Source organism: Phacochoerus africanus, chromosome 2, assembly GCF_016906955.1.
Source record: "Phacochoerus africanus isolate WHEZ1 chromosome 2, ROS_Pafr_v1, whole genome shotgun sequence".
Taxonomy (NCBI): domain Eukaryota; kingdom Metazoa; phylum Chordata; class Mammalia; order Artiodactyla; family Suidae; genus Phacochoerus; species Phacochoerus africanus.
The window spans coordinates 266,467,786-266,494,599 of record NC_062545.1 but is presented as its reverse complement, the minus strand read 5'-3'; the positions used below and the strand labels follow the sequence as shown (position 1 = coordinate 266,494,599).

The window sequence follows — 26,814 nt, the reverse complement described above, 5'->3', positions numbered from 1 at the left end:
ACATGGCAAGATTTAAAAAAATATTCATTATATTCAAATTATTCATTGATCTATATTCCCATCCTCACACAATTATTGTGTTTTCATTGCCATGATTTTATAAATAATTTTACAATTAGATAAAGGAAATCTGGCAGTTCTTTCTCTCCTCTCTTTTCTTTTCTTTTGACAGCTACATCCATCATAAGTAAGTTCTCAGGCTAGAGGTTGAATCAGAAATGCATCTGCAGGTCTAAGCCATAGCCACAGCAAAGAGGGATCCAAGCTTCATATGACCTACACCTTAGTTCATGGCAATGGTTGATCCTTACTGATCCTTTTTAGAATTATGCTGCTGATATTTTGCCTTTGGTTGCATTGACTCTGTAGACCAACTGAGGGGAGAGCTGGCTCTGGAATTATATTCAGTTATCTGATTTACATGCAAGATATACCTCTATTTACATCCTCTTTAATTTCACCTGTGAAGGTTTTGTGCCTTTCAACATACTTTGATTGCAAGTAAATTCATCCATATGCATTTTTTTGTTTTTATACTGCTAATAGTATATAATAATTCTCAATTCTCAGTGCTCACTGCTAAGGCATAGAAGTTACATTGATTTTGGGGTTTTGTCCATTATTTGTGTTTGCTTAGACCCTGTTAAACATTATTAATTCAAAAGATTTGCAGAGAGATTTTTTTTGTTTGTTTTTGGGACCTTCCACACTTTTTTTGCCTTTGTTAAGATGAATTTGGTTTGTATTATTTATTTTATCTCTTCTACTTTTCTTAGGTCTATGTCTTTTTTTGATCCTCAAGTGTTTACCTAAATCTTTCCAGCTTTTTGTCTTGTCTTTTTGTGTATTTGCATCTGGCCATGCAAAATTCAGTAAGTTTACAAACTTTATACATAAGTATAAGACTAAATAGTATGTAGCTAGGGTTTGGAGTGACATTTAAGGCTGTGTTGATGTCCTAACTCTAGTCTGTTTGGGATGTGAAGAAGGAAAACAAAATGGCTTTGATTATGTTAAGGAATGTTCCCTCTATACCCACTTTGGCCTAACCTATAAAATATACAAACAAGTTATACAACTCAATAGCAAAAAAAGCCAACAATCCAATTGAATAAGGGCAAAAGATCTGAATAGACATTTCTCCAAGGAAGATATACAGATGGTCAAGAAGCATTTGAAACAATGATCACCATCCCTGATGGTGAGAGTCTATGAGAGTCTCTAGTTCCATCTATGTTACTACAAATGGCATTATGTCAATCTTTTTTATGGATGAGGAATATTCCATTGGGTATATATACATTTTCCTAATACAATCATCCATTGGTGGACATTTGGGATGTTTACTTGTTCTGGCTATGTGAATAGTGCTGCAATGAACATGCGGGTGCATGTGTCTTTTTAAAGGAAAGTTTCACCCAGAGATATGCCCAAGAGTGGGATTTCTGGGTCATAAGTTAGTTCTACATATAGAATTCTAAGGTACCATCCCTGATTATTAGAGAAATTCAAATCAAAACTACCATGAGATATGACCTCCACCAGTCATAATGGCCATCATTCATAAGTCCACAAATAACAAATGCTGGAGGGGGTGTGGAGAAAAGGGAACCCTCCTGCACTGTTGGTGGGAATGTAAACTGGTACAGCCACTATGGAGAACAGTAACATAGATGGAACTAGAGACTCTCATACTGAGTGAAGTAACTAAGAAAGCAAAAGACAGATGCCACTTGATATCACATATCTGGAATCTAATATGTGGCATAAGTGAATCTTTCCATAGAAAATAAAATCATAGACTTGGAGAATATACATTTAGTTGCCAAGGGGGAGGGAGTGGGGTGCATTGGGATCTTGGGGTTAATAGATTCAGACTATTGCCTTTGAAATGAATTAGCAATGAAATCCTGCTGTGTAGCACTGGGAACCATGTCTAGTCACTTATGATGGAGCATGATAATGTGAGAAAAATAATGTATACATGTATGTGTAACTGGGTTTCCATGCTGTACTGTAGAAAAAACAATAATTGTTGGGGTAAATAAAAAATAATAATTAAAAAAAGGAAGCAAAAAATAAAATCAATTCTGCTTTCTGATGCAAATCTAAATAAAACAGACATGGAAATAAAGATGAAGTCAAAGTACTTTACCCTTCCATTATTCAATTTTTATCTTCCTACAATGGTTTTTATTAATTTTATATTTCCATAAATGGAATTTATTTTACATAGTATTTTATTACTTTCCTTGCCCACATTTTATGATTTTTGATGTATTTTTTTTAAACCTCTACATGTTTAGATCTGCATGCTGGGTCATTTAAGTGATTGCTTTCCAGTTGTGTTTTCCTAAATCCTAATTCTTCTTCTTTTCTTTTCTCTCTCTCTTTTTAATTTAGAGAAACCTTTCCAGTTTTTCATTTATAATGGGTTAATATTGCTGTACTCTTTTAGCTTGGAGAATTTTCTCCAACAAACAAACAAAAGAATTCCTTATTTCCCTTTCAATGTGAAATATTATTCTTGCTGGATAGATATTCTAGGTTGCAATTTTTCTCCTTTCAGCACTTTAAATATATATTGTCACTCCCTTCTGTCCTGCAGTGTTTCTGTAGAGAAATCAGCTGATAGCCTTATGGGGGTTCCCTTATCATTAATTCTTTGCTTTTCTCTTGTTGCCTTTAGAATCATCTCTTTAACATTTGTCCTTTTTAGTATGATATGTCTTAGTGAGATACTGTTTGGGTTCAACTTCTTTGGGGCCTACTGTGCTTTGTGTATGTTGATATCAGTATCTTTTAGATTTGGAAAGTTTTCAGTCATAATTTCTTCAAATATATTTTCAAACTCCTTTTCTTTTTCATCTTCTTCCTGAATTCCTATCATGCATAGATTGGCCTGCTTTATATTATCCCATAAGTGTCTATTGCTTTCATGTTATTTTCATTTTGTTTTCTGTTTGCTGTCCTGATTTAGTAATTTCCATTATTCTATCTTGCATGTCACTAATTTGTTTCTCTGTATTATTCATTCTGGTATTTATTGCCATTTGTTGAGTTTGTGTTTCTGCAAATGAATTTTCTAGTTTTTCTTGCTCCTACTTATATTTTCTAGTTCCTTTCTAAAGGAATCTGCATATTCATATCCTCTCTTAATTCCTTCAGTGTTCTCACTATCTCCCTTTTGAACTCAAAGTCTTTTGAATTATAGAGGTCTGTTTCATTCTTGACTGCTTTAGGTGAATTCTGTTGCTTTAACTGGGAAAAGTTTCTGAATTTATTCATCTTGCTTGTGTTTTTTTCTTTTTCTGTGAATTTGGGAAGCCAAACTGTAGTCTTGTACCTCTATTTCTATGCAAGAATATCCATTTTTTGAGGGGGTTACTGTTTATTTTTGGTGTGTGAATTCAAATATTTTCTCTCTCTTTCTTTGGTGTGAGCAGACTGTTAGCTCCAGGATGCTCAGTGTGTTTTCAGGGAGAAGGAGGCAATGAGTATGGCCAGAAGTCAGTGCCTGGTCTTTGAGCTCTCAATAGCAGCAAGGAACTGCAGGAAGGTGACACAGGCTACTCCTAGTTGCAGGGCCCTGGGAAGTGGTAATGAGCTCTAGAAGGATCTGCAAGGTGACCAGAGCATTTTGCACTATCAGCAGCAGGGTGTGTGAGTTCCTAGAGGGGTGAGAGCAACAACAGCTAGTTTTGAATTGCATTGCCCTCCTTTGAGGTGATTGGAACTTTAGGTGGTGCCTGTTCAGGGACTCCTAGTGGGAGAGGGCCATGACTGTCTCTAGAGTCAGTGATAACTGTGGTGGTTTTCCCCTTCCAACTCTAGACCATGCACAAAGCAACCAGTCTCACTTAGCCTGCATGGGAGTTGCTGCACAGGCTGTTCCTGTGTTGTTGCAGGGTCCTGGAAAGTGACAGAGATTTGGCATATGGGTACTGCCCTGACCATTCAGCAGTGGCAACAGCAGTGCCAACGTATTCCTAAGGGTGCAAGAGCACCTACAGGTGGCATTCAGTCACAGTGCAGTCTTCTATGATGCCTTGAAGTGAATGAGACTGCAAGTGGTGCCTGTTCACTGATCCCTAGTGGTGTAGGGCCACTGCTGCCTCTTCAGCCAGAGATAACTGCAGTGGTTTGCCCCCACAACCTGTAAATTATGCAAGGAGCAACTCATCCTTCTTAGCTCCCATAGAATGTGCTATGCAAGCTGCTCCTGGTTGCAGGTTCCTGGGAAGGGACAGTGATCACACATCTTGGCACTGCTCAGCATGTGTGGCTGTGGCAGCTGCAGGGAGTGTGTGCTCCTGGAGGAGTGAGTTTACCATCAGGTGGTGTTCTATCACAATGGCCTTCTCTGAGATGCCCTCTGAAGTGTTTGGGGTTGAAGGTGATATTTGTTTGGATATCCCCAGCAGCTGTGAGCCAAGACCACCTCCAGAGTCAGGGATAACTGTGGTGGTTTGCTCCCACCACCTGCAGGTCCAGTCTGCCATGGGCTAGCAAGTGGCTTCTGGATGCAGGGGGCTGTGCCTGAGATTCCCAGTCTGGGGCAGGCCAGAGAGTGGCTTCCCATGGCCCAAGAGGACTGGGCCATGGTGAATGGCAAGTAGCTTCTGGCTACTGAGGTGGCTGCACCAGGGACACTCCACACCCCAAGAGCCCATGGGTGTGTGCACACTAGGGCACAAGGAGTTTCCTATGGTGGACTGCCCCTCCTATTCTTGTCCTCCCCAACAATGGCACTTTGCCTCTCCTGTGGTTCTAGAACTTTTCCCTGGTTCCCTCTGCTGTGGTTTTCCACTACCCAGCCCTTAGTGTGCCACTACCCTCACCTGCCATGCATGTTCCTTAGCCCCTTAGGCTGTCTCCACACCACCATCCCCAGCCTGATCCTGGGGGCTGACTTCTGGAGCCTAAGTCTCAGCACCCAGCCCCCACCCAAGCATCTCAGGCTGTGGCATCTGCACCAGTGGTTCAGATGATCTGTGCACCTCTCACACTGCTTTTCTGTTCTCAGACATGCTGTGCTTTTCTTGGTGTCTTTGAGGTCCCTCCCACTTGGCTGAACTTTCCATCAGTTAGGTGGCTTCCCAGGGTGTGGGTTCCTATTCCCCTTCATAGCTCCCTTTTGGGAATTCTAGTCTAATCCTGATAACTTTTTCTCTCCTTCTTTTTTTCTTTTGTTCTACCCAGTTATGTCAAGTGTTTCTAGCCCTTTTTGGAGGGTTAAGTTATTCTGCCAGCATTCAGTTGATGTTCTATGTGAATCATTTTACATGTTGATGTGGTTTTTACTGATGTGTTTGTGGGAGAGGCTGAGCATAACCTCTTATCCTCCATGATCTTGCCTGCACCCCAGTGTATGTTTACTTGTATATTTTTAACTATGTTATCTTTTACCTACTAAGAAATAAAAAAGAAGGTAATGGGAAATAAAGCAAAATAGAATAAAATATAAAGTGAGCCTAACTATATTTTGAGTTAATACCATAATCAGACTAAAGGGGAAAATAAACAGTTCTTATTATTTAAATACCAAATTTTGTCTATAAACTCCTCTAACAATAATTGAAATACAGTAAGCATATTTTTTTGGTAAGCAATTTTTTGAGCTGAAATTATTTTTTTATTAACATTGATTTCAGTTCAAGATTCTGAAATTACATGTATTCAAAATATAGTAAATAAATAAATTTTTCCTGGAAAAGAGAATGACTCCTGAATGGGGGAAAGTTATAATGTACATGGAAAAAGAGAGGCTAGAAAGAACACTTTGGTGTCAAACTAGAATTGAAAATACCAACTTGAACTCATGGGTTATAATGTGCAGAAACAAATTCAAATTATGTATCAACATCTGTGATTCCCATCTCCCATTTTTTCTGTCCCACTCCTGAACCATTTCTTAGGGGTAACCATTCCTTTAGTTTGCTTGTTTCTAGTTTCTACACCCTGTGTTTCTTTTATATATCCTTCCTGGCTGTATTCTCTGATATAACTTTGAAACCTTGTAAGCAACAAACACATGTAATTCCAAATTTGATTTTTGAATATCAATATCTTCTAACAGGAACCAAAGTGCCTTATAAAAATGGCTGATTCTAGGCCTGGGGCCAGGACAAGTCAAGACAAGGGAAATTTGCTGAGCTTGAAAATTAAAAGTGCTAACTCAATCAAGGGGACACATAAGCCAGCTGGAAGGTCTCCCATTGGCCAAAGCTGGGATAATTAGAGCTTCAAAATGAATAACATCAGTAATAGTTCATAACTCAGAGAATAAATAAGAAGTCATGAGTCCATGATGATATAAATAAATCAGTGAAAAAAAATGAATGAATGTGGAGTAAGGGGAATCCCTCTTTAGGAGATTACAGCCAATCAACATAGAGGAAATAATCAAATTATAAAATCATCACTTGGGAGATGGGATTAAGATGGCAGAACAGAAGGACTGGAGCTCAACTTCTCTCCTAAAAACAATGAAGTTCACAACTAAAGCCTGAGCAATTTTCACCCAAATGACTGGAAACCTTAAAAAAAGATGTCCTACTCCAGAAGAAAAATAAGAGGCCACATCAAGAGGTAGGAGGGGTGATTTCATAATAAAAACAACCCCATACCTCCTGGGTGGGAAGCCCCACAGACTGGAAATAAACTGGTTCACAGAGACTCACCCACAGGAGTGAGAGTTCTGAGCCACACATCAAACTCTCACGTGTGGGAATCTGGCACTGGGAGAAAGAGCTCCTGGAGCATCTGGTGTTGAAGGCCAGTGGGGCTTGTGCACAGGAGTGCCATAGGACTGGGGGAAACAGAGACCCCATTCTTAAAAGGTGCACACAGATGTTCACATGCACTGGGTCCTAGGGCAAAACCAAGTCTCCATAGGAATCTGAGTCAAACCTGACTGCAGTTCTTGGAGGACATCCTGGGAAAACAGGGGTGAATGTGACTTATTGTGAGGGAAGGACATTGAAAGCAAAGCTCTTTGGAAGATGACATGATTCTACAGCTAGAGAATCCTAAAGATGCTGCCAGAAAATTATTAGAGCCCAACCACCAATTTGGCAAAGTCACAAGATACAAAATTAATACCCAGAAATCAATGGAAATTCTATACACTAACAATGAAAGAGCAGAAAGGGAAATTAGGGAGGCAGTCCTGTTTACCATCACATCCAAAAGAATAAAATACCTACAAGTAAACCTACCTAAAGAGACAAAAGACCTGTACTCTGAAAACTATGAGACACTGATGAAAGAAATCAAAGATGACACAAAGAGATGGAAAGACATACCCTTCTCTTGGATTGGAAGAGTTAATATTATCAAAATGACTATAATACCCAAGGCAATCTACAGATTCAATGCAATCCCTTGCAAATTACCAAGAACATTTTTCACAGAACTCAAGCAAAATATTTTAAATTTTTTTTGGAAGCACAAAGACCCAGAAGAGCCAAAGACATCCTGAAAAAGAAAAGTGGAGCTGGAGGAATCAGGCTTCTGGACTTCAGACTATACTACAAAGCAACCATCATCAAAACCATATGGTACTAGCACAAAGACAGAAGCATAGATCAGTGGAATAGGATAGAAAGCTCAGAATTAAATCCATGCACCTACAGCCAACTAATCTATGACTAAAGAGGCAAGAATATACAATGGAGAAAGGAAAGCTGGTTCAATAAGGGGTACTGGGAAAACTTGAGAGCCACATGGAAAAGATGAAATGAGAACACTCCCTAACACCATACACAAAAATAAATTCCAAATGGATTAAAGACCTAGATATAAGACCAGACACTATAAAACTCTTAGAGGAAAACATAGACCAAACACTCTCTGATATAAATGACAGCAACATCTTCTCAGATCCACCTCTTAGAGTATTGACAATAAAACCAAAAATAAACAAATGGGACCTACTCAAACTTCAAAGTTTCTGCACAGCAAAGGAAACCCTAAACAACACGAAAAGACAACCCACAGAATGAGAGAAAATCTTTGCAAATGAATGAGTGACAAGGGTTTAATCTCAAAAATTTATAAACACCTTCTGCAGCTCCATACCAAAAAAACAAAAACAAAAAACCTATCAAAAATTGGGCAGAAGATCTAAACAGACAGTTCACCAAAGAAGACATACAGATGACCATGAAACACATGAAAAGATGTTCAACATCACTCATTATTAGAGGAATGCAAATCAAAACCACAATGAGGTACCACCTTACACTAGCCAGAATGGCCATCATCAAATAGTCTACAGACAATAAATGCTGGAGAGGGTGTGGAGAAAAAGGAACCCTATTACACTGTTGGGATTGTAAATTGGTTCAACCGTTGTGGAAAGCAGTATGGAGATTCCTCAGAAAACTAAAATGAACTACCATTTGATCCAGCAATCCTATTCCTGGGCATCTATCCAGAGAAAACCATGACTCACAAAGACACATGTACTCCAATGTTCATTGCAGCACTATTTGAAGTGGCCAAGACATGGAAACAACCTAAATGTCCATTGACAGAAGAGTGGATTAAGAAGATATTGTATATATACACAACGGAATATTACTCAGCCATTAAATGGAATGAAATACTGGCATTTTCAGCAGCATAGATGGACCTTGAAACTATCATGCTAAGTGAAATCAGCCATACAATGAGACACCAGCATCAAATGCTTTCACTGACATGTGGAATATGAAAAAAGGACAGACTGAACTTCTTTGCAGAACAGATGCTGACTCACAGACATTGAAAAATTTATGGTCTCCGGAGGAGACAGTTTGGGGGGTGGGGGTATGTGCTTGGGTTATGGCATGGAAATCCTGTGAAATTGGATTGTTATGGTCATTTTACAACTACAGATGTGATAAATTCATTTGAGTAATAAGAAAAAATAAAAAATAGATTAAAAAAAGAAAATCTCCATTTGGCCACCAAATTTGCAATAGTATTTTCCATATATGAATCATCAATGGATGTTCAATATAGCGGGTGAAATTTTATTAAGGAAAGTGTTGTGGTTATATAGTCTCAAAATATCTATCAAAAGATACTTAGTTAATTTCAAAGGCTAAAATAGTAAGTTACTATAGAGAAGCTGGCAAACACCCACATTAACCAATTGATCAATAATAATATCACTAGTCATTGGAAATTTTTTTTTTCTTTTTATGACTCCACCTGTTCATTGTAAATTCAAAGGCTAAGGGTAAAATAAGAGCTGCAGCTGCCAGTGACACCACAGCTACAAAAATCACAGGATCTGAGCCACATTTTCTGCCTACCATGCAACCTGTGGCAAAATCGCATCCTTAACCCAATGAGCAAGGCCAGAGTACAAACCTGCATCCTGCTGGATACTAATCAAGTTTGTAACCTGCTGAACAACAAAGGGAACACAAAGGAACACAAATTCTTAATGTAGCTGTGCAATTTTTAAAAATATCTGGAAATGTAAGGCTGATATTTAGTATTAAATAAGAAATATTGGTAAAGCCCTTATCCTAGGATCCAAATGTTCATTAAAATTTTCAGCATTATGAAAGATAGTTTGTGGACTATTCTAGCACCAAGGCACTATACTAAGTTCTTTATTGAAATATAATTTGTAGGGCCTGCATAGCTCAGTCTGGAGAGCATCAGCCTTTTAATCTGAGGGTCCAAAGTTCAAATCCCTGTCCAGGCACTGTGTGAAATTAAATTTTCAAACAATAATATGTACTTTCTGGTGTATTACATGGTGATTTGACATTTTCATACATTATAAAATGATCACCATATTAATCTATTAACTCTCTGTTGCCATAAGCATTTATGTTATTATTGATCTTATTCCTTATGCGGTATATTATATCCCATGGTCTCTTTATTTTATTACTGGAGTTTTGTTCCTCTTCATCCACATCACCTATTTCATCCCTCTCCCCCCGATACTGTCCCTTCTCACAACCACCAGTTTCTTCTCTGTATTTATGAGTCTGTTTTCATTTTGTTTTGTTGATTTGTTGTTTTGAATTTTAGTCTCCAATTATAAGTTAGATGCCATTACATGTAATGTTGTCTCTCTGCCTTATTTCATAGAGCATAATACCTTCTAGGTCTACCCATGTTGTTGGAATGTGGCTGTGAACTGTGAGATGCCCCTGAATAGCTCCCTTATGGCCACATTGTTGCCAAAGAAGGTGGCAAACATCTTTATCCCCAGGATGGGATGGCACAGACCGTTTTTTTTTTTTTTTCACTGTTGGGCATTCACTTTCATTCTTTTGTGTGTGGATAACTAATTTCTCAGCACCATTTATTGAAGAGACTCACTTTTCCCCATTGTGTGTTTTTGGCTCCCTTGTCAAAGATCAGTTGATCATATATGAATGGGTTTCCTTCTGGACTCCATATTCTCTTCCTTTTTTTAATATGTCTATTTCAAAGGCAGTAATATACTGCGTTGATTTTTAAAGGTTAGAAGTATAGTTTGCAGTCAGGAAGTGTGATGACTACAATTTTGTCCATTTTGCTCAAGATGACTTTGTCTTCTGTGGGTTTTTTTTTTTTTTTGGTTTCATATGGATGGAATAAATGATGGTGATGGGGTGTGAGTTCCAACATGTTTCAGCATCAGTGGTGTGTGGTCTCAAGATATGGTCCTACTCTGTTTGGTCCTTTCTGCAGTGGATGGAGTGACAGTTTCCATTATAGGTTCTCCAAAATTCAAAGGTGTTCATAGCCTCTCCTGCTGCTCATGAGCAAGCAGAGGATAGACCAATGTGTCACTGACATGAGAGACACCTTCTGGGACTGCTGTAGTTATTTCAGTCCCTTTGGTCCCCACACTGGATCCTTCTCAATAGGGACACAAGAAATTGGGCAATTACCTCAGTCATCTTCTTCTCTAATCAGAAGCTTGGGGGTGTGTTCCCTGGTGTCTTATTCCTGTTGGTAAATTCAGATCTTCCCCCCTCATTGTTTTCCTTCTTGTAAATAGCTGCAGAAGTGACAAACATCATCAGGAAATGGAAGCATAAGAGATGAGTCCTCAGGTCCAGCATAGATCAAAGGATGGTAGGGAACAATCCCTTGGCCCAGATGTGTGCAATGATATGAGGACCAGGAAGTAGAGGTAGAGAAAATGTGTATTTATGTTGCTCATATAACGGTGTGATTTTAGTGACTGATTCACACACTGAGATAGATAGTGCCACCAGCCTCAAGTGGCCATAACATTAAAATTGATTATAATGACCTCAAATTAAAACTTGGATTCTTCAGTTACACTACCTATATTCAAGTCTCCAGTAGCCACATGAGACTGGTCCTGCTGTATTGGACTACACAGCTCTAGAGTATTTCCATCCTTGTGGAAAGTCTTATTGTACAGTGTTAATAATAGACAATGGAGGCTGAAAATCTGCAGTACATGTGTACGTGCTTGGGTTGCTGTGTGCATGTTGCTTCTTTTTGTTATTTCTGTGTTGGGTTTGATCACATGTGGCTCTTAGTTTATGTAGTGGAGTTTCTGTGTGTGAGTATGCATGGTTTGTGAGTTGTGTGGGTGACTGGATGTGGTCTTTGCATGTTTTTTAAACAGATTGTGAGGTGTAATTGATATACAAAAATCTGCCTTTATGTAATGTATATAATTTGAGGAGTTTGGACATGTGCACACACTATTGTAGCTACCACCACAATCAAGGTCATCAGCTTATCTGTCTCCTCTCACAATGTACTTGTGTCCTTTTTATGTGGTAAGAAAACTTAACAAGAGATAAAAATTTTTAAGTGATTTTTAGGTGCACTGTATAGTATTTTTGACACTGCATTTCTCCTTCCCCCTAGCTCTGGGTGACTGTCATTTCTTCTTTGCTGCTATGAGATTCTCAAAGTAAAGTTATGCAAAATTCATCCTTGTAGGACTGGCTTATTTCACTTAGCATAATATTCTCTATTTCAACCATCTTGTCTGAAATGGTAGGACTTCCATTTTTAAGCCCAAATTATAATCCATTGTGTGTATATGCCTCATTTATACATTCACCTGTTGATAGACATGCAGCTTGTTTCCATAGCTCATCTATTATGCACAGAGCTGCAATGCATATGGCAGTGTATTTTCATCTCTGAGATCCTGATTCCAGTCCTTTCTGGTCTACACCCTGAAGTGGGATTGCCGTATCATGTACTAGTCCTCTTTTCAATGTCTTAGGGAATCTCCATACCATTTTCCATAATGGCCACACCATTTTACATCTCCACCAACAATGTAAAAGTGTATTTGTTTTCATGTTTTTTAAATTGTGATTGACAAAGATTTCATTTTAAAGTTGTAAGTTGATATGAATCCATAAAAACCTCACTGCTAACTAGGATGAGCATAGGTTGGAGAGGGCCAAAAGTAGCACCTAGGGTTTTCTTTTGGTTTCACTTTGTGTCATACTGAGTGTCTGTTTCTGTGTAAGACACACTCACAATCTCCTACTCCTCTCCTTGGATTGCCATAGAGCAGAGAGGGCCACATGAGGACCTTGGAAATATGTGTATGCATTTGACCTGGTCAGAAAGCCTCATGGCCTGAGTCTTTCTTTGTCTCAGCTCTAGACATAAACAGGCAACAAAGTCTTCTTTATGATTAGTTGGCGGGATACATTATCCAGATGGCTTGAAGGCTTCTGAATTTCTCACAATGTTCCTCATCGATGTTTGATAATTTCCACATTTACACTCTGGAAAACAAAGCAGGGTCAATTTTGGAAGCTTTTCTAGTTGATCAGATGACCGTGAATTCTGATACAGGTCCTTGGTCCTACAGGAGCTGTAATACCTCAGCTCTCTAGTCACCTCACTGGGCAAATTCACATGTCCTCCCCTTTGCATGTGTGTTCAGAACTGAGCCATTTTAAAGCCTTGTTGATGGAAATGGAGAGACAGAGAGACAATGGCAGTTATTAATAAAGCTATTTCTTGGAAAAATTTTTTAAATGCAATGAGTCAAGTGCTGTGGAGCTACTAAACTTCAAGGGCCATTCATTGTCTGGGGCTGTACCATTTCCTAGATGTGAGAGCAAGACTTCAGAAGTAAACACACATTTTCAGGAAGCTACTTGATCTTGCTTAATGGCCTCCTATATATTTGTTATCTTTAATTCTTGATGTCTTCTCAGCCATCCTGACCAAACAATGAGCTGATTTAGTTAAATTTTGTGTCATTCTCCCTTTGATTGACATTTATAGTCAGTATTTATTGACTCTCCGGGTATATGTTTTAAATTAAAAAAATATTGTGATAAAATATATGTAACAAAATGTAACATTCCAATAATTTTTGTGTACATTTCTGTGGCACTAAATAATTCACATTGTTGTATAACCACCATCCACCTCCAGATTTTTTTTTTTCCAAATGGAAACTTTACCCACCAAACAGTAACTCCTCATTTTCCTCCCCATACCAGCCCCTGACAGTCACCATTCCATTTTTTGTCTCTGTTAATTTGACTATTCTAGGAATCTCATATGAATGGAATCTTACAGTATTTACAATTATGTGATGTATGATTTAACTTAGCATAATGTCTTCAAAGTTCATTCATGTTGTGTCTGTATCAGGATTTCTTTCCTTTTTAAGGCTGAAGCATATTCCACTCTATGTATAGGCCACATTTTATTTATCATTTGATAATGGACATGGGATGTTTCCATATTTGGCTACTGTGAATAATACTGTTTTAAATATGGGTGTATAAACACATCTTTGGCCCCTGCTTTCAGTTATTTTGTGTACATAACTAGCAGTAAATTTCCTTAATCACATGGAAATTCTATTGAATTTTTTGAGGAACTTTCATAGTGTTTTTCTTCTCCTTCCTCCCTTCCTTCCTTCTTTGTTCCCTTCCTTCCTATCTTGGTTGCTTCCTTCCCTCATTTCTTCCTTTCACTTTTTTCTTTCTTGCTTGCTTACTTGCTTGCTTTCTTTATATTTCTTATAGTCATTCTAATTATAAAATGTAATTTTATATGTTGAGCACTTTATTTTGTTCATGGTATGTTAATATTCTAAATAATGTTTAAGTAGTGTGTGTATGTATATGGTTTGTGTGTTTGTGTGTATGTGTGATAGACACAAGCACATAAGCAGTCAGACAGTAGAGCCATGCAAGGAAATGTGTATATTTATTACTCTTCTTCTCCTGTCTGTCATGATGGCTCCACTTCATAAAAAAAAGAGAATTACATTTTCCTTATTTCCACTGAAATTTTCTATTGAAGTCATGCACTTTCTCCCTGTGACAGTGTCAGTGTCAAAGAAATCACATTGTGTTGCTCTCACCAGACTGGATGAGGCATCAGTGTGTGAGTGCAGTGAAGTGAAAACTGTCTATACACTGACACAGTCACTCTTAGAAAACATGTGACCACATGGTAACTGCTGTGCTCAGCACTTCTAAGTTCCAGAAATTTCTGATTTCACTTCATTCTCAGCAAAGAGAAAAGCAGCATGAGGAGGGAGAACCAGGGTGGCATGTCTGAGTTCCTCCTCCTGGGGCTCCCCATCCAGCCAGAGCAGCAGGGTGTGTTCTTTGCCCTGTTCCTGGGCAGGTACCTGACTACAGTGCTGGGGAACCTGCTCATCATCCTGCTCATCAGCCTGGACCCTTGCCTCCACACCCCCATGTACTTCTTCCTCAGCCACCTGTCCTTCACAGATGTCTCCTTTTCATCTGTAACTGTCCCTAAGATGCTGATGAACATGCAGACTCAAGATCAACCCATTCCCTATGCAGGGTGTATAACACAGACATATTTTTTTTTCTTATTTTTGGCTTGAATTGATAACTTTCTTCTTGCAGTGATGGTCTATGACAGGTATGTGGCCATTTGTCACCCTCTACATTATGGCATCATTATGAGGGAGGAGCTGTGTCTGTGTCTGTTGGCTGGATCCTGGCTCCTCTCCTGTGCCTATGCCCTGACCCACACTCTTCTTCTGGCTCAACTGTCCTTCTGTGCTGACAACATCATCCCCCATTTCTTCTGTGACCTTGATGCCCTGCTTAAGCTGTCCTGCTCAGACACCTCTCTCAGTGAGCTGGTCATATTCACTGCAGGGTCTGCTGTTGTCATTTATCCAATGAGTTGAATGCTGGTCTCTTATGGCCGTATTGGGTTCTCCCTCCTGATGGTCCGCTCTACTAAAAGGCTCTGCAAAGCTTTGTCCACATGTGGCTCCCACCTCTCTGTGGTGTCTCTATTCTATGGGACAATGATGGAAGTGTACCTTTCCTCCTCATCAGGCCAGTCCCAGGACAGAGACATCATTGCTTCCATGATATACACAGTGGTTACTTCCATGCTGAACCCTTTCATCTACAGCCTGAGGAACAGAGACATGACATTGGCTCTGGGGATTCTTTTTAGAAACAATAACTTTTTTGCCAAGTGAGAATAATCTAACCATGTTCTTATTTCACTCACTGACCTTGTTAGAAAAGCCTTAAAAAGTTTTATGTTCAGCACCCATATATCTAGCACTTTTCTAATTGTCTTTAAATGGTCATTGTTATTGGAGAAATCTCTTCCCCTTTAGTCATGTTTCAGGACTTGCATACAGAAAGATGGGACTCCAAGGTTTTTTTGCCAGCAAGCAGCATTTTTTTATGCAAGCTCTGTCTCAGTGGATTCTTATCCAGAAGCTGAGCCCCAAATGCAGTGGTGCACTCTCTTGTATACCCTCTATTATTTTTTTATTACACTTATGTCCCTTTGTCCCCCTTATAAGGTAACACACATTCTTTAAATTCTGGTCAGATGGTCTATGCTACAAAGTTGCACATGGATGCAGATGATGTTGTACTGCCACAAAGTTGCACATGCGTGCACAGATGCTGATTGTGCGTGTTGCTTTGTCTTTGGTCTGGGAGTCCCCCTGCCACATTCATATCTTTTGTCCATTTATTTTTCTATCACCCTAAACTTGACATCACCCACAACACACATTCAAAATGTGGTTTTCAATGGGCCAATTTCCTTTCTATGCATGTATAAGTATGTTTAAATTTTGCTTTTTTTCTATATATTGTGTTATTATTACATTTGCCCTTTTATACATTTTTGAGGTATATATATATATTTAAGTTTTATTCTGGTTATCTATTTTGGGCATTGCTTTTTTAATTGTTTAATTAATTAATTATGTAACTAATTTGAAGTCTAGTTGACTTACAATGTGTGTTAGTTTCAAGTGCAGTGCAAAGTGATTAGATCTTTTATATATTATGTGGTATGTATATATATTTTCAGGGTGTTTTCCCATATATGTTATCACAAAATATTGAGAATATTTCCATGTCCTATACAATTTGTCCTTGTTGGTTATCTATTTTGTATACAGCAATGTGTATGTTAATCCCAAAGAAACAATTTGTCCGTCTACCCTTAACCCTGTGGTAACCATAAGTTTTTTTGTATGTCTTTGTGTTTATTTCTGTTTTGCATATAAGTTCCTTTGTATCTTTTGTGTGTGTGTGTGTTTTTTTTTTTGCATTTTTAGTGTCACACAGTAGCATATGGAATTTCCTAGGCAAGGAGTCAAAGTGGAGCTATATCTGCTGGCCTACACCACAGCCATAGCAATGTGGATCCAGGCTGTGCCTGTGACCTATGCCACAGCTCAGGGCAATTCTGGATCCACAGCTCACTGAGCAAGGCCACTTTAAACCCACATCCTCATGGGTACTTATTGGACTCATTTCCCTTGAACCACAACAGGAACTTGCTGTGTCATTTTTTTCAGATACCACATATAAGCAATACCATATGATATATGTTTGTCTCGGCTGGTTTACTTAATTTTGTGTGATATTCTCTGCCTCCAACCATGATGCTACAAATGGCATTATTTCATTCTTTTTATGGGTGAGCAATATTCTATTATATAAATGTACCACATTATCTTTATTATTCATCTGTTGAGGGGCATTTGGGTTGCTTCCAAGACTTGGCTTCTAAAGCTAAAAACAGTTAAGTTCATAATCTTTTATTTTAGTTAAGTTCATAATCTTTTATTTTAGTAAAGTCCACAATGCTTATCTTCTCAATGCTGTATCAAGTTAATATTGTGCTTTTGATTGTTGGCTAAACCTAAATAAACTTTAATTTGATTGTGCTTTTGACAGTAGAGGAGCATTGAGTAGTCAATCCAATTACCAAATTTCCACATTGCAGGAAGACTAAATTGTTTCCCCTAAATTGGATATTTGTTTTGAGAATAGTCCATGGCTATTGGATTAATTTTATTCTTAGAAAGGAGTGTTGTATTTTCCTGAGAGATCTCACTTCTAATATGAAAAAGTGCTAAATGCCTGAATTTAAAATATTTACACCCAAAAATATCTCCTGCATGACAGTATGTGCCAGGGAGTGTTCTACATTTTGAGTATACAATTAAAAAAATATATCCCTTTTTAGAGATTACATTCCAGCATTCTTGATCCAGTTCATGATGCTCCTTTTTTTTTCCAGAACAAGATTTAAGCTTCTAACCCACCATAAAATTAACTTATTTTTTAAATTGCCATCATTTCCTTATATATTATTTTATTTTATTTTCCCACTGTACAGCAAGGGGATCAAGTTACTCTTACATGTATAAATTTTTTCCCCACCCCTTGTTGTGTTGCAACATGAGTATCTAGACAAAGTTCTCAATGTTACTCAGCAGGATCTCCTTGTAAATCTATTCTAAATTGTATCTGATAACCCCAAGCTCCTGATCCCTCCCACTCCCTCCCTCTCCCATCAGGCAGCCACAAGTCTATTCTCCAAGTCCATGATTTTCTTTTCTGTGGAGATGTTCATTTGTGATGGATATTAGATTCCAGTTATAAGTGATATCATATGGTATTTGTCTTTATCTTTCTGGCTCATTTCACTCAGTATGAGAGTCTCTAGCTCCATCCATGTTGCTGCAAATGGAATTATGTCATTATTTTTATGGCTGAGTAGTATTCCACTGTGTATCTATACTACCTCTTCCAAACCCAATCCTCTGTTGATGGAAATTTGGGTTGTTTCCATGTCCTGGCTATTGTGAAGAGTGCTGCAATGAACATGCGGGTGCATGTGTCTCTTTTAAGTGGAGTTTTGTCTGGATAGATGCCCAAGAGTGGGATTGTGGGGTCATATTGAAGTTCTATGTATAGATTTCTAAGGTATCTCCAAACTATTCTCCATAGTAGCCGTACCCATTTACATTCCCACCAACAGTGCAAGAGGGTTCCCTTTTCTCCACAGCCCCTCCAGCACTTGTTATATGTGGAGTTATGAATGATGGCCATTCTGACTGGTGTGAGGTGGTATCTCATGGTAGTTTTGATTTGCATTTCTCTTATAACCAGCGATGTTGAGCATTTTTTCATGTGTTTGCTGGCCATCTGTATATCTTCCTTGGAGAAATGTCTATTCAGGTCTTTTGCCCATTTTTCCATTGATTGATTGGCTTTTTTGCTGTTGGGTTGTATAAGTTGCTTATATATTCTAGAGATTAAGCCCTTGTCCATGGAGTGAAAGTTCTATGGTATATGGGTATGCATGTTTGAAATAGGTAAATTCTAAGTTTTTGGTAGGTAAAAACTTCTGTGAATAAAGGAGGAATAAAAGGGGGATCAGGGATTTCCTGTCATGGCTCAGGATAACAAACCTAATATCAAAGAGGACACAGGTTTGATCCCTAACTTTGATTAGTGGATTATGGATACAGCATTGCCATGAGCTGTGGTGTGGGTCTCAGTTGGGGCTTGGTTTCAGCTTTGCTGTGGCTGTATGTATGGTGGAAGCTACAGTTCCAAATCCACCTTTAGCCCAGGAATTTCCATATTCCCCTTGTGTAACCCTAAAAATCAAAAAGGTGGGGGGAGAATGCTGGTGTGGCATTCAGAATTTAACATCATGTGGTCTAGGTAGAGCTAATTGGGAAGGTAACATCCAAAGATGCTAATGATGATAGGGAAGTGAGCCATGGGTCTCCCTGGGCAAAAGCATGGAGATTAGTACCTATAAATACTCTGAGGGGAAATGGTGCCTGGCTTATCCTAGGGACATTAACTGGGCCTCTGTTCCTGGACAGGACTAAGTAAGGGAGGGATGGTGGGTGATTATTTCAGAGATATCAGAGGACCAGATTGTTAGGGCACTTAAGGTCATGGTAGGTTTATTAGTCAGGATTCTCCAGAGAAGTAGAAACAATAGGATGTGTGTGTGTGTGTGTGTGCGTGCGTGTGTGTGTGTGTGTGTGTGTGTGTGTATAAGAGAAAGAGATTAATGGAGTTCCTGTTGTGGCATTATAGGATTGGTGTTGTCTCTGCAGTGGGTTAAGTTATCCCATTAACACAGCTGTGGTGTAGGAGGCTACTGTGGGTCTGATGATTCCTGGCATGGGAACTTCCATCTACTAAAGGGCATCCAAAAAAAGATTTATTTTACAGAATTGAGTAACATAATTGTGGAAGCTAGCAAGGGTAAAATCTAAAGGGTAGGGTGGCAGTCTGGAAGCTTAGGGAAAAGTTGCAGTTTGAGTCTGAAGGTAGGCTGCTGTCAGTAGTGCCTCTTCTTTGTGGGAAGTAGTTCTTTTTCTTGAGGTCCTTAACTGATTGGATAATGAGCACCCTCATTGTGGAGGACAGTCTGCTTTACTTAGTGTCTGAAGATCACTGTTTTAATCTCATCCATAAAGATAATGACATGGAAATATCTAGATGTGTGTTTGACAAGATATCTGAGTACTGTATCTAGCCAGGTTGACATACAAAATTATCAATTATAGTTTTGTTTTTGGTTCTCAGTCTGCTTTGGGAACCCTATGGAAGGGATTCCATAGAGGAATAACATGGCAATACTTGATTTTGTTATTGTTTCTTTAAAAACACCCAGAGTGTAGAGGTATAAATGACATACAATAAACTTCATATGGTAAAGTATACCTTTTGATTCAGAAAACTGAATATAGAACTACCATATCATCTAGCCATCACACTTCTGGGCATATATCCAGAAAAACCTACAATACAAAAATATGCATGCGCCCCTATATTCTCAGAAGCATTGTCCACAATAGCCAAGACTTGGAAATAACCTAAGTGTCCATCAGGAGATGAATGGATACAGCATCTGTGATACATATAGAGAAAGGAGTTCTACTCAGCCATGGAAAAGAATGTTGTAATGACATTTGCGGCAACATGAAGCAACTAGATAGTTTCATAGGAAGTGAAACAAGTCAGAATAACAAACATCATATATTTAAATGTGAAATATAAAATATAGCAGGAATGAACCTATTTACACAACAGGAGCAGACTCATAGAAGAGCCTTGTGGTTGCCAAGGAGTAGGAGAGAGGAGTGGAATGGATGGGGAGTTTGGGCTAAGTAGATACAAACTATTGCATTTAAAATGGATAAGCAATGAGTTCCTCACTGTATAGCACAGTGAACTTTATCCATTCCCTTGGGATAGACCATGATGGAGGATAATATAAGAAAGTTTATTACACACACACACACACACACAAAAACACACACACATATATTCTTCTCAGATAATTTTCCCTTAAGGTTTATTACAAAATATTGAGTATAATTTCCTATGTTACTTAGCAAGTCCATTAATTAATATCATTAAGTCCATTGGTGAACATTTGTGGTATTTCCAACTTCTGTCTATTAAATAAAGCTCTTATGGGCATTCTTGTATAAATCTATGTATAACTATATATATTATTTTACCTTGGAAAAATACCTACTGACATGCAAAATGTATGTTTAACTTTTTAAAATTGTTCAGACTCTTTTGTACTCCCACAAGCAGTGTATGAGTGTTCCAGTTCTGTCATATCTTGGATGACACTGACAGCAGCATTCTTTTCAATTTTAGCAAGTCTAATAGGAGTGTGGTGGTAAACAAATTTACAGACCTGGAGCCACTTGATTGAAGGGGTGTCTGGGTTTCTTTGGAAAAGAATCCTGTAGCACTGGGGTATTTTTTTTAACTTCTTGAGTCTCCCTAGCTCCATGCATGATTTTCATCATTCCATAGCAGTTGTCAGCATTTACCCGCCATTCATTTTGCCTCAACTTTTTTTTTTTTTAATCTGTGCCACCTCCAGTTTGGATGTATGCTCAAACAGAGGGATTTCTGTTTATGTTATGTGTTATGTCCCTATAGAATATATGAGTATTACATTTGTGGGAATCTTAATTATTTATGGGGATGAGTGAATGGATGAACAGATGAATTCATTCAACAGTTAACAATCACATTTGCCTGTTGTGAGCTGTAACTAGTCTCTAGTGATACAAAGACATTGACAATAAACCTTAACATTTAGTAAGCTTTCATTAGTTGCTCATTTAACCTTCCTTCAATGTTACAGAAATACTATGAGTATTATTTCCATTTTGTATTAACTGAGTCTCATTGGTCTTTGATAAATAGCTCTAGAATGCTTTCTTAGTATGGGAAGAACCCAGAGTATTTTTTCCCAGAGTTTTGTATTCAACCCCCCTTCCCCTGAACAAGGCATAGATTGTATCCCACAAAACCTTCCAGGTGAATGGGGAGAAATGCACATTTTAAGGGGCTGTGTGTTCTAATGAAAGCTTGTGTTGGTGTTGGGGAACCTGCAGAGACACTTCCACTGCCTGAGCCATACACCACCCTTGGGAAGAGCTGTGCTCATGATGCAGAGTCCATAGGCAATGAGGAAATTCCTGCTTATCATTGAGACTTGGCCAGAAGCCCAGGGTACCACTCATATCAGGGACATGTTCTTCTGTGAAACCAGATGCCGCTCAGCCCCTGTGGACCCTAATCATCCTTCATGAGAGGCCAGGAGGGAGTTGGGCAGGTGTCCCAGTGGACTGCTTCTCTAGTCGGGGACTGAGGTAGATTCCCTATGGGGTCTCTTTATGATGGAGAGAAGGAGATCACCTTGTGCATCATTTTGAAGCTGGAGAACTGACATGAGAGTCTGTATGGCCCTCAGGCCACCAAAGTTTGCTCTCTTTCATTGGATTCTGGGTCTTCTGGACAGAAAGTGAGGATTCAGGTAACAGAATGATGCAGAAGGTGTTTCAACTCAGAGCTCAGGTATAGCTCAGGAGCCTAGAAACATCCCCAGTCATGCATGTTTTTCTGTGTGTAAATGTGACCATCAGAGAAGTTGTACGTATTTGTGTTGTTGTACCTGACAAACACACTGAATGATGCACACTAGGATATACAGAGGTCAGGGTAGCCTGGACATTTCCTCAGTGTGTGCTTATTACATTGTATCTGCTGCTTGTATGTCATGTGTAAGAGATTGTGCACTGCTTGTGATCCCAATATGAAGGACTTCTTGTAAAGACAATGCCTTGGGTCTAGGATGCTTGACAGTCCTGAGTGTGTTGCTGTGTTGTACATGTGTATTTTGCTTGTGAGTTTGCATAGATTTGTGTGAAGCTTACTCACACTCTGACTGTATTTACCTAGTTAGAGTATAAGGCAGAGGAATCTATGAACATCCATTTAGCAAGTATATGTCTGTAATAGTATCTGAGTTCTTTTGTGTAACAAACCCACACCTTGACTTTATTCACACAGAAGAGGTAAATATCTCTGTGTGTGTGTGAGAATGAGTATGTGATATCTCACATTTATTTACTCTCCACCTGCCTGAAACCAAAAGCTACAGAGGCACCTCCATAGGAAACTTAAATTGCAGATTTATTGGCAAACATTTTTCTGTGATTTGATTCCTCCAGCAGGGCCCCTGGAAGCCCAATATTTTTGACACTTGGCTTCTATTTTGTTCAATCCATTTAGAAATGAAAGACTCACATCTGGAATCACATCCTTTGACACTCAGACATTATCTTTTCCCCAATTAATAGCTTAGTTGCCTCGGGTTTGGCTGTGGTGAGTCTCAGCATCCAGAGCTTTGACTAGAGTATTGCTGTGGTGATTCTCAGCATCTAGTGCTCTTACATGGGATCATGCTAATTGCTGACAGATCTTGTCTGTAAGGTGCTTAAGAAGCAAGACATATCATAAGCCCTTAGCAAATTGTAGCCTCATGGAGACCCAATCCCATGACTCTCCACGTCCTAATTGAGCAGGGGACAATTTTTTATATGAAGACAGGAAAAGCAAGCCCATCCATAGGATCTGTCTCAGTGCACAACCACTAGGTCACATACTGTCTCCTCTTCACTATTGAGCAGTTTCTCATTCACCTCTTGGCACACTGGGCTGATGGAATCAATGTACAACCTCTGTATTTTTCCCTTCAGTTCACATTGCAGCTCCTGGGTGTCATTAGGAGCTCTTGTTCTCCTGCAGGAGATCTATGAGATCCTGGGCTAAGTCTGACCCTGAAGTTTTCAGTGAGAAGCCTGTGCTTGGCAGGAGGGTAAAGTGCCTGTTCCCTCTTTGTGCCCTGTGAACTGAGTCAGTTAACAACACCAAGCAACTCCTTGGTCTGGAACAAGCATCTGCTGACAGATTCTTATATAGTGTTAATGTCAATTTCCTCCCCAAGGCATATTTTAACATTTATCTTTTCACTTTTAACATTTCACCTTTGCCTCTCTACTCCCCCATAAAAAGAATTGGGTGGATTGCCTGTAGTGAAAAATGATGGTAAACATCAATGTTTGAGACCAGGTTCCACTATGCAACATCTATGTGAGAATGGTTAAGTGGTGGAACTACTCCTTTTGGTAAAATGAAAGGGAAAAAACACTGTTCTCTGCCCCCCAGACAGAAATAAACAGTGATAGTTTGAATGATCTTGAAACCACATGAAAATCATAGGCAAACTAAAGGTTGGCAGGATTATGAGTTTGGGCAGTTATCTCAGGAGAAGGGCTTCTTCAAATCCCAAAATACTTCTTAAGGTCTTGCCTATTTGCCTAACTAAAGAGAGGGAGGAAGTGTAGAGTCATAGGATCAAAGTTTCCAGTATGTATTTAAAAGCATCAGAGAGAAATGTGACTAGAGCTGTTACTACCTCTATTATCATGTTCATTTCCTACTCCTTCTGAGTATGTTGATAGGGAAGTTTTGTATTTTTTAAGTCTGCATATGCCAGTTCCCAGGCTAGAGCTTGAATCAGAGCTGAAGCTGCTGGTCTACACCACAGCCACAGCCACACCAGATCTAGCCCTCTCTGCAACCTACATCAGAGCTCATGGCAATGCTGTATTCTTAGCCCAATCAATGAGGCAAGGGTTCAAACCACTATCTTCATTGATATGATTTGGGTTCTTAACCCACTGAGCTACAGTGAGAACTCCAAATAGTGAATTTTAATAGCACCTCCCTCCTAGGACTCTTGAAAAGTTCAGTGAGGCAATGATGGAAAAATGAATTTGTCTACCATTGTGTTCATTTTCAGTGTGAAGATCAATATTTGTAAATAGTGCTGGTCAATCAGGAAACTGACTTCTAAGAGACACCCTAAATCCTTCAGGATCTCTCAGTTCTCAGACCCCATCATAGATATCAGGTGTCTTCCTAATGATGAATATCCAGATCTGTGCCAACTTGGAGGATCAGATGTAAACAGAGATAGATAGAGGTCCATGCACTGAAGTAAGGTTTATTTCTTGGCAAGAAGATAAAAATGCATAAGACAAGTTCGAGTATGGAAATTACCCCAGTGATATGATATGAGCTCAGAAATTCACCTGAAGTGTGTAAGAGCTCAGATAACATAAGTTTTAGGTCAGCTTCTTGGTGCTTTATGGTGACCACCTTATAATACTATTTTATTAAATTCCTGAACTTGATACTTTTTGTGGGGCTGTACAGATCCTCTCATATAAATAATGTATGCAATTTTGGTGTTATTTTATGCAGGAAAATGTTCTTAGTTATTAATGCGTAATGAATTAGCATCCTTTTTTTAACCTCTCTGAAATTGTGATATTTGCATCCTCACATTATCCAGGGACAACATGAGGCCAAGAGTGATTTAGCATCCCAAGTCCTAAAGCAAGAGTGTGGTGGGGCCACAATAATAACAGGGAACCTGGCTTCAACTTCCCATCATAGTTAGTCCTTGGTCTGGTGTGTGCTTGAGGGATAGTCTCATGAGAGATGTCCTCTTTGTTGTATATACCCTTCTATATTCAATTAGAATATTAGTGTCAGAAACATGGTTGATTACAAAAAAATTAATTTCCTGGTTTTCATCAAAAGGAATCATGGTGAATGTGGAAGGTGTGTCACTTTCTATGGCAACACTAGGTGATAAAAGAAATGCAGGCAATTATCCTTTTTCTCCACTAGAAGCTGAGAGGTAAAGTGTGGTGGCCAAAATCCTGAATTCAATGTCTCTGACATTTCCCACTCACCTCCTTCCCCAGCAGACAGGAGAGGAGCATGAGGAGAGAGAACCAGAGCAGCATGTCCAAGTTCCAACTCCTGGGGATCCCCATTGAGCCAGAGCAGCAGGGCTTGTACTTTGCCCTATTCCTGGGCATGTACCTGACCACAGTGCTGGGAAACCTACTCATCATCCTGCTCATCAGGCTGGACCCTCACCTCCACACCCCCATGTACTTCTTTCTCAGCCACCTGGCCCTCACAGATGTCTCCTTTTCATCTGTCACTGTCCCTAAGATGCTGATGAACATGCAGACTCAGGATCAACCCATTCCCTATGCAGGGTGTTTAACACAAACATACTTTTTCATATTTTTTGGCTGCACAGATAACTTTCTTCTTGTAGTGATGGCCTATGACAGGTATGTGGCCATTTGTCACCCTCTACGTTACACAATCATTATGAGGGAGGAGCTGTGTCTGTGTCTGTTGGCTGGATCCTGGCTCCTCTCCTGTGCCTATGCCCTGACCCACACTCTTCTTCTGGCTCAACTGTCCTTCTGTGCTAACAACATCATCCCCCATTTCTTCTGTGACCTTGATGCCCTGCTTAAGCTGTCCTGCTCAGACACCTCTCTCAGTGAGCTGGTCATATTCACTGCAGGGGCAGCAGTTGTCATTTTTCCATTGAGTGGCATCCTGGTCTCTTATGGCCGTATTGGGTTCTCCCTCCTGAGGGTCCGCTCTACTAAAAGGCTCTGCAAAGCCTTGTCCACATGTGGCTCCCACCTCTCTGTGGTGTCTCTGTTCTATGGAACAATGATGGCAGTGTACCTTTCCTCCTCATCAGGCCAGTCCCAGGACAGAGACATCATTGCTTCCATGATGTACACAGTGGTCACCCCCATGCTGAACCCTTTCATCTACAGCCTGAGGAACAGAGACATGACATTGGCTCTAGGGATTCTTTTCAGAAATATCCACATTTTTGTCAAGTGAAAATCACCTAATCACATTCTTACTTCATTCACTACCCTTTCCTTAAAAACTGTGTGTTGAGCACCCATGCGTCTAGCATTTTTCCTCACTGTCCTTAAAATTTTCATTGTTATTTGATCAATCTCTCTCACTTAGGTCACATTGATTGTCCCTTTATTCCTCCATAACCCTAAATATGTCATTACCCATCAGGAACATTCAAATTTTCATCTTCAAATCATCAAACACCTTTGTGTATTTATGTAAGTGTGTTTAAATTTTGTTTTTTCAGTGTGTTATATTATTATTACTTTTGGATACTTTACAGCTTTTTAAAGTATATATATATTTAAGCCTTCTTATGATCATCTATTTGTCCTTAGTTTTCAAGTATTTACTTCATTAATTTATTAATTTGAAGTGTATTTGCCAAACAATGTTGTGTTAGTTTTAAGTGTAG

The 26,814-nt window shown here is 39.1% G+C and overlaps 1 protein-coding gene and 1 pseudogene across 1 annotated transcript; both read left to right on the top strand.

Moving 5' to 3' along the window:
• The first annotated feature begins 14,509 nt into the window (after positions 1-14,509).
• On the top strand, positions 14,510-15,454 carry LOC125120931 (olfactory receptor 1J4-like; annotated as a pseudogene).
• A 9,979-nt stretch (positions 15,455-25,433) lies between these two features.
• On the top strand, positions 25,434-26,375 carry LOC125121392 (olfactory receptor 1J4-like). Its single transcript, XM_047769620.1, has one exon. The coding sequence runs from the start codon at positions 25,434-25,436 to the stop codon at positions 26,373-26,375; it is 942 nt and encodes a 313-aa protein (XP_047625576.1).
• Positions 26,376-26,814: the final 439 nt, after the last annotated feature.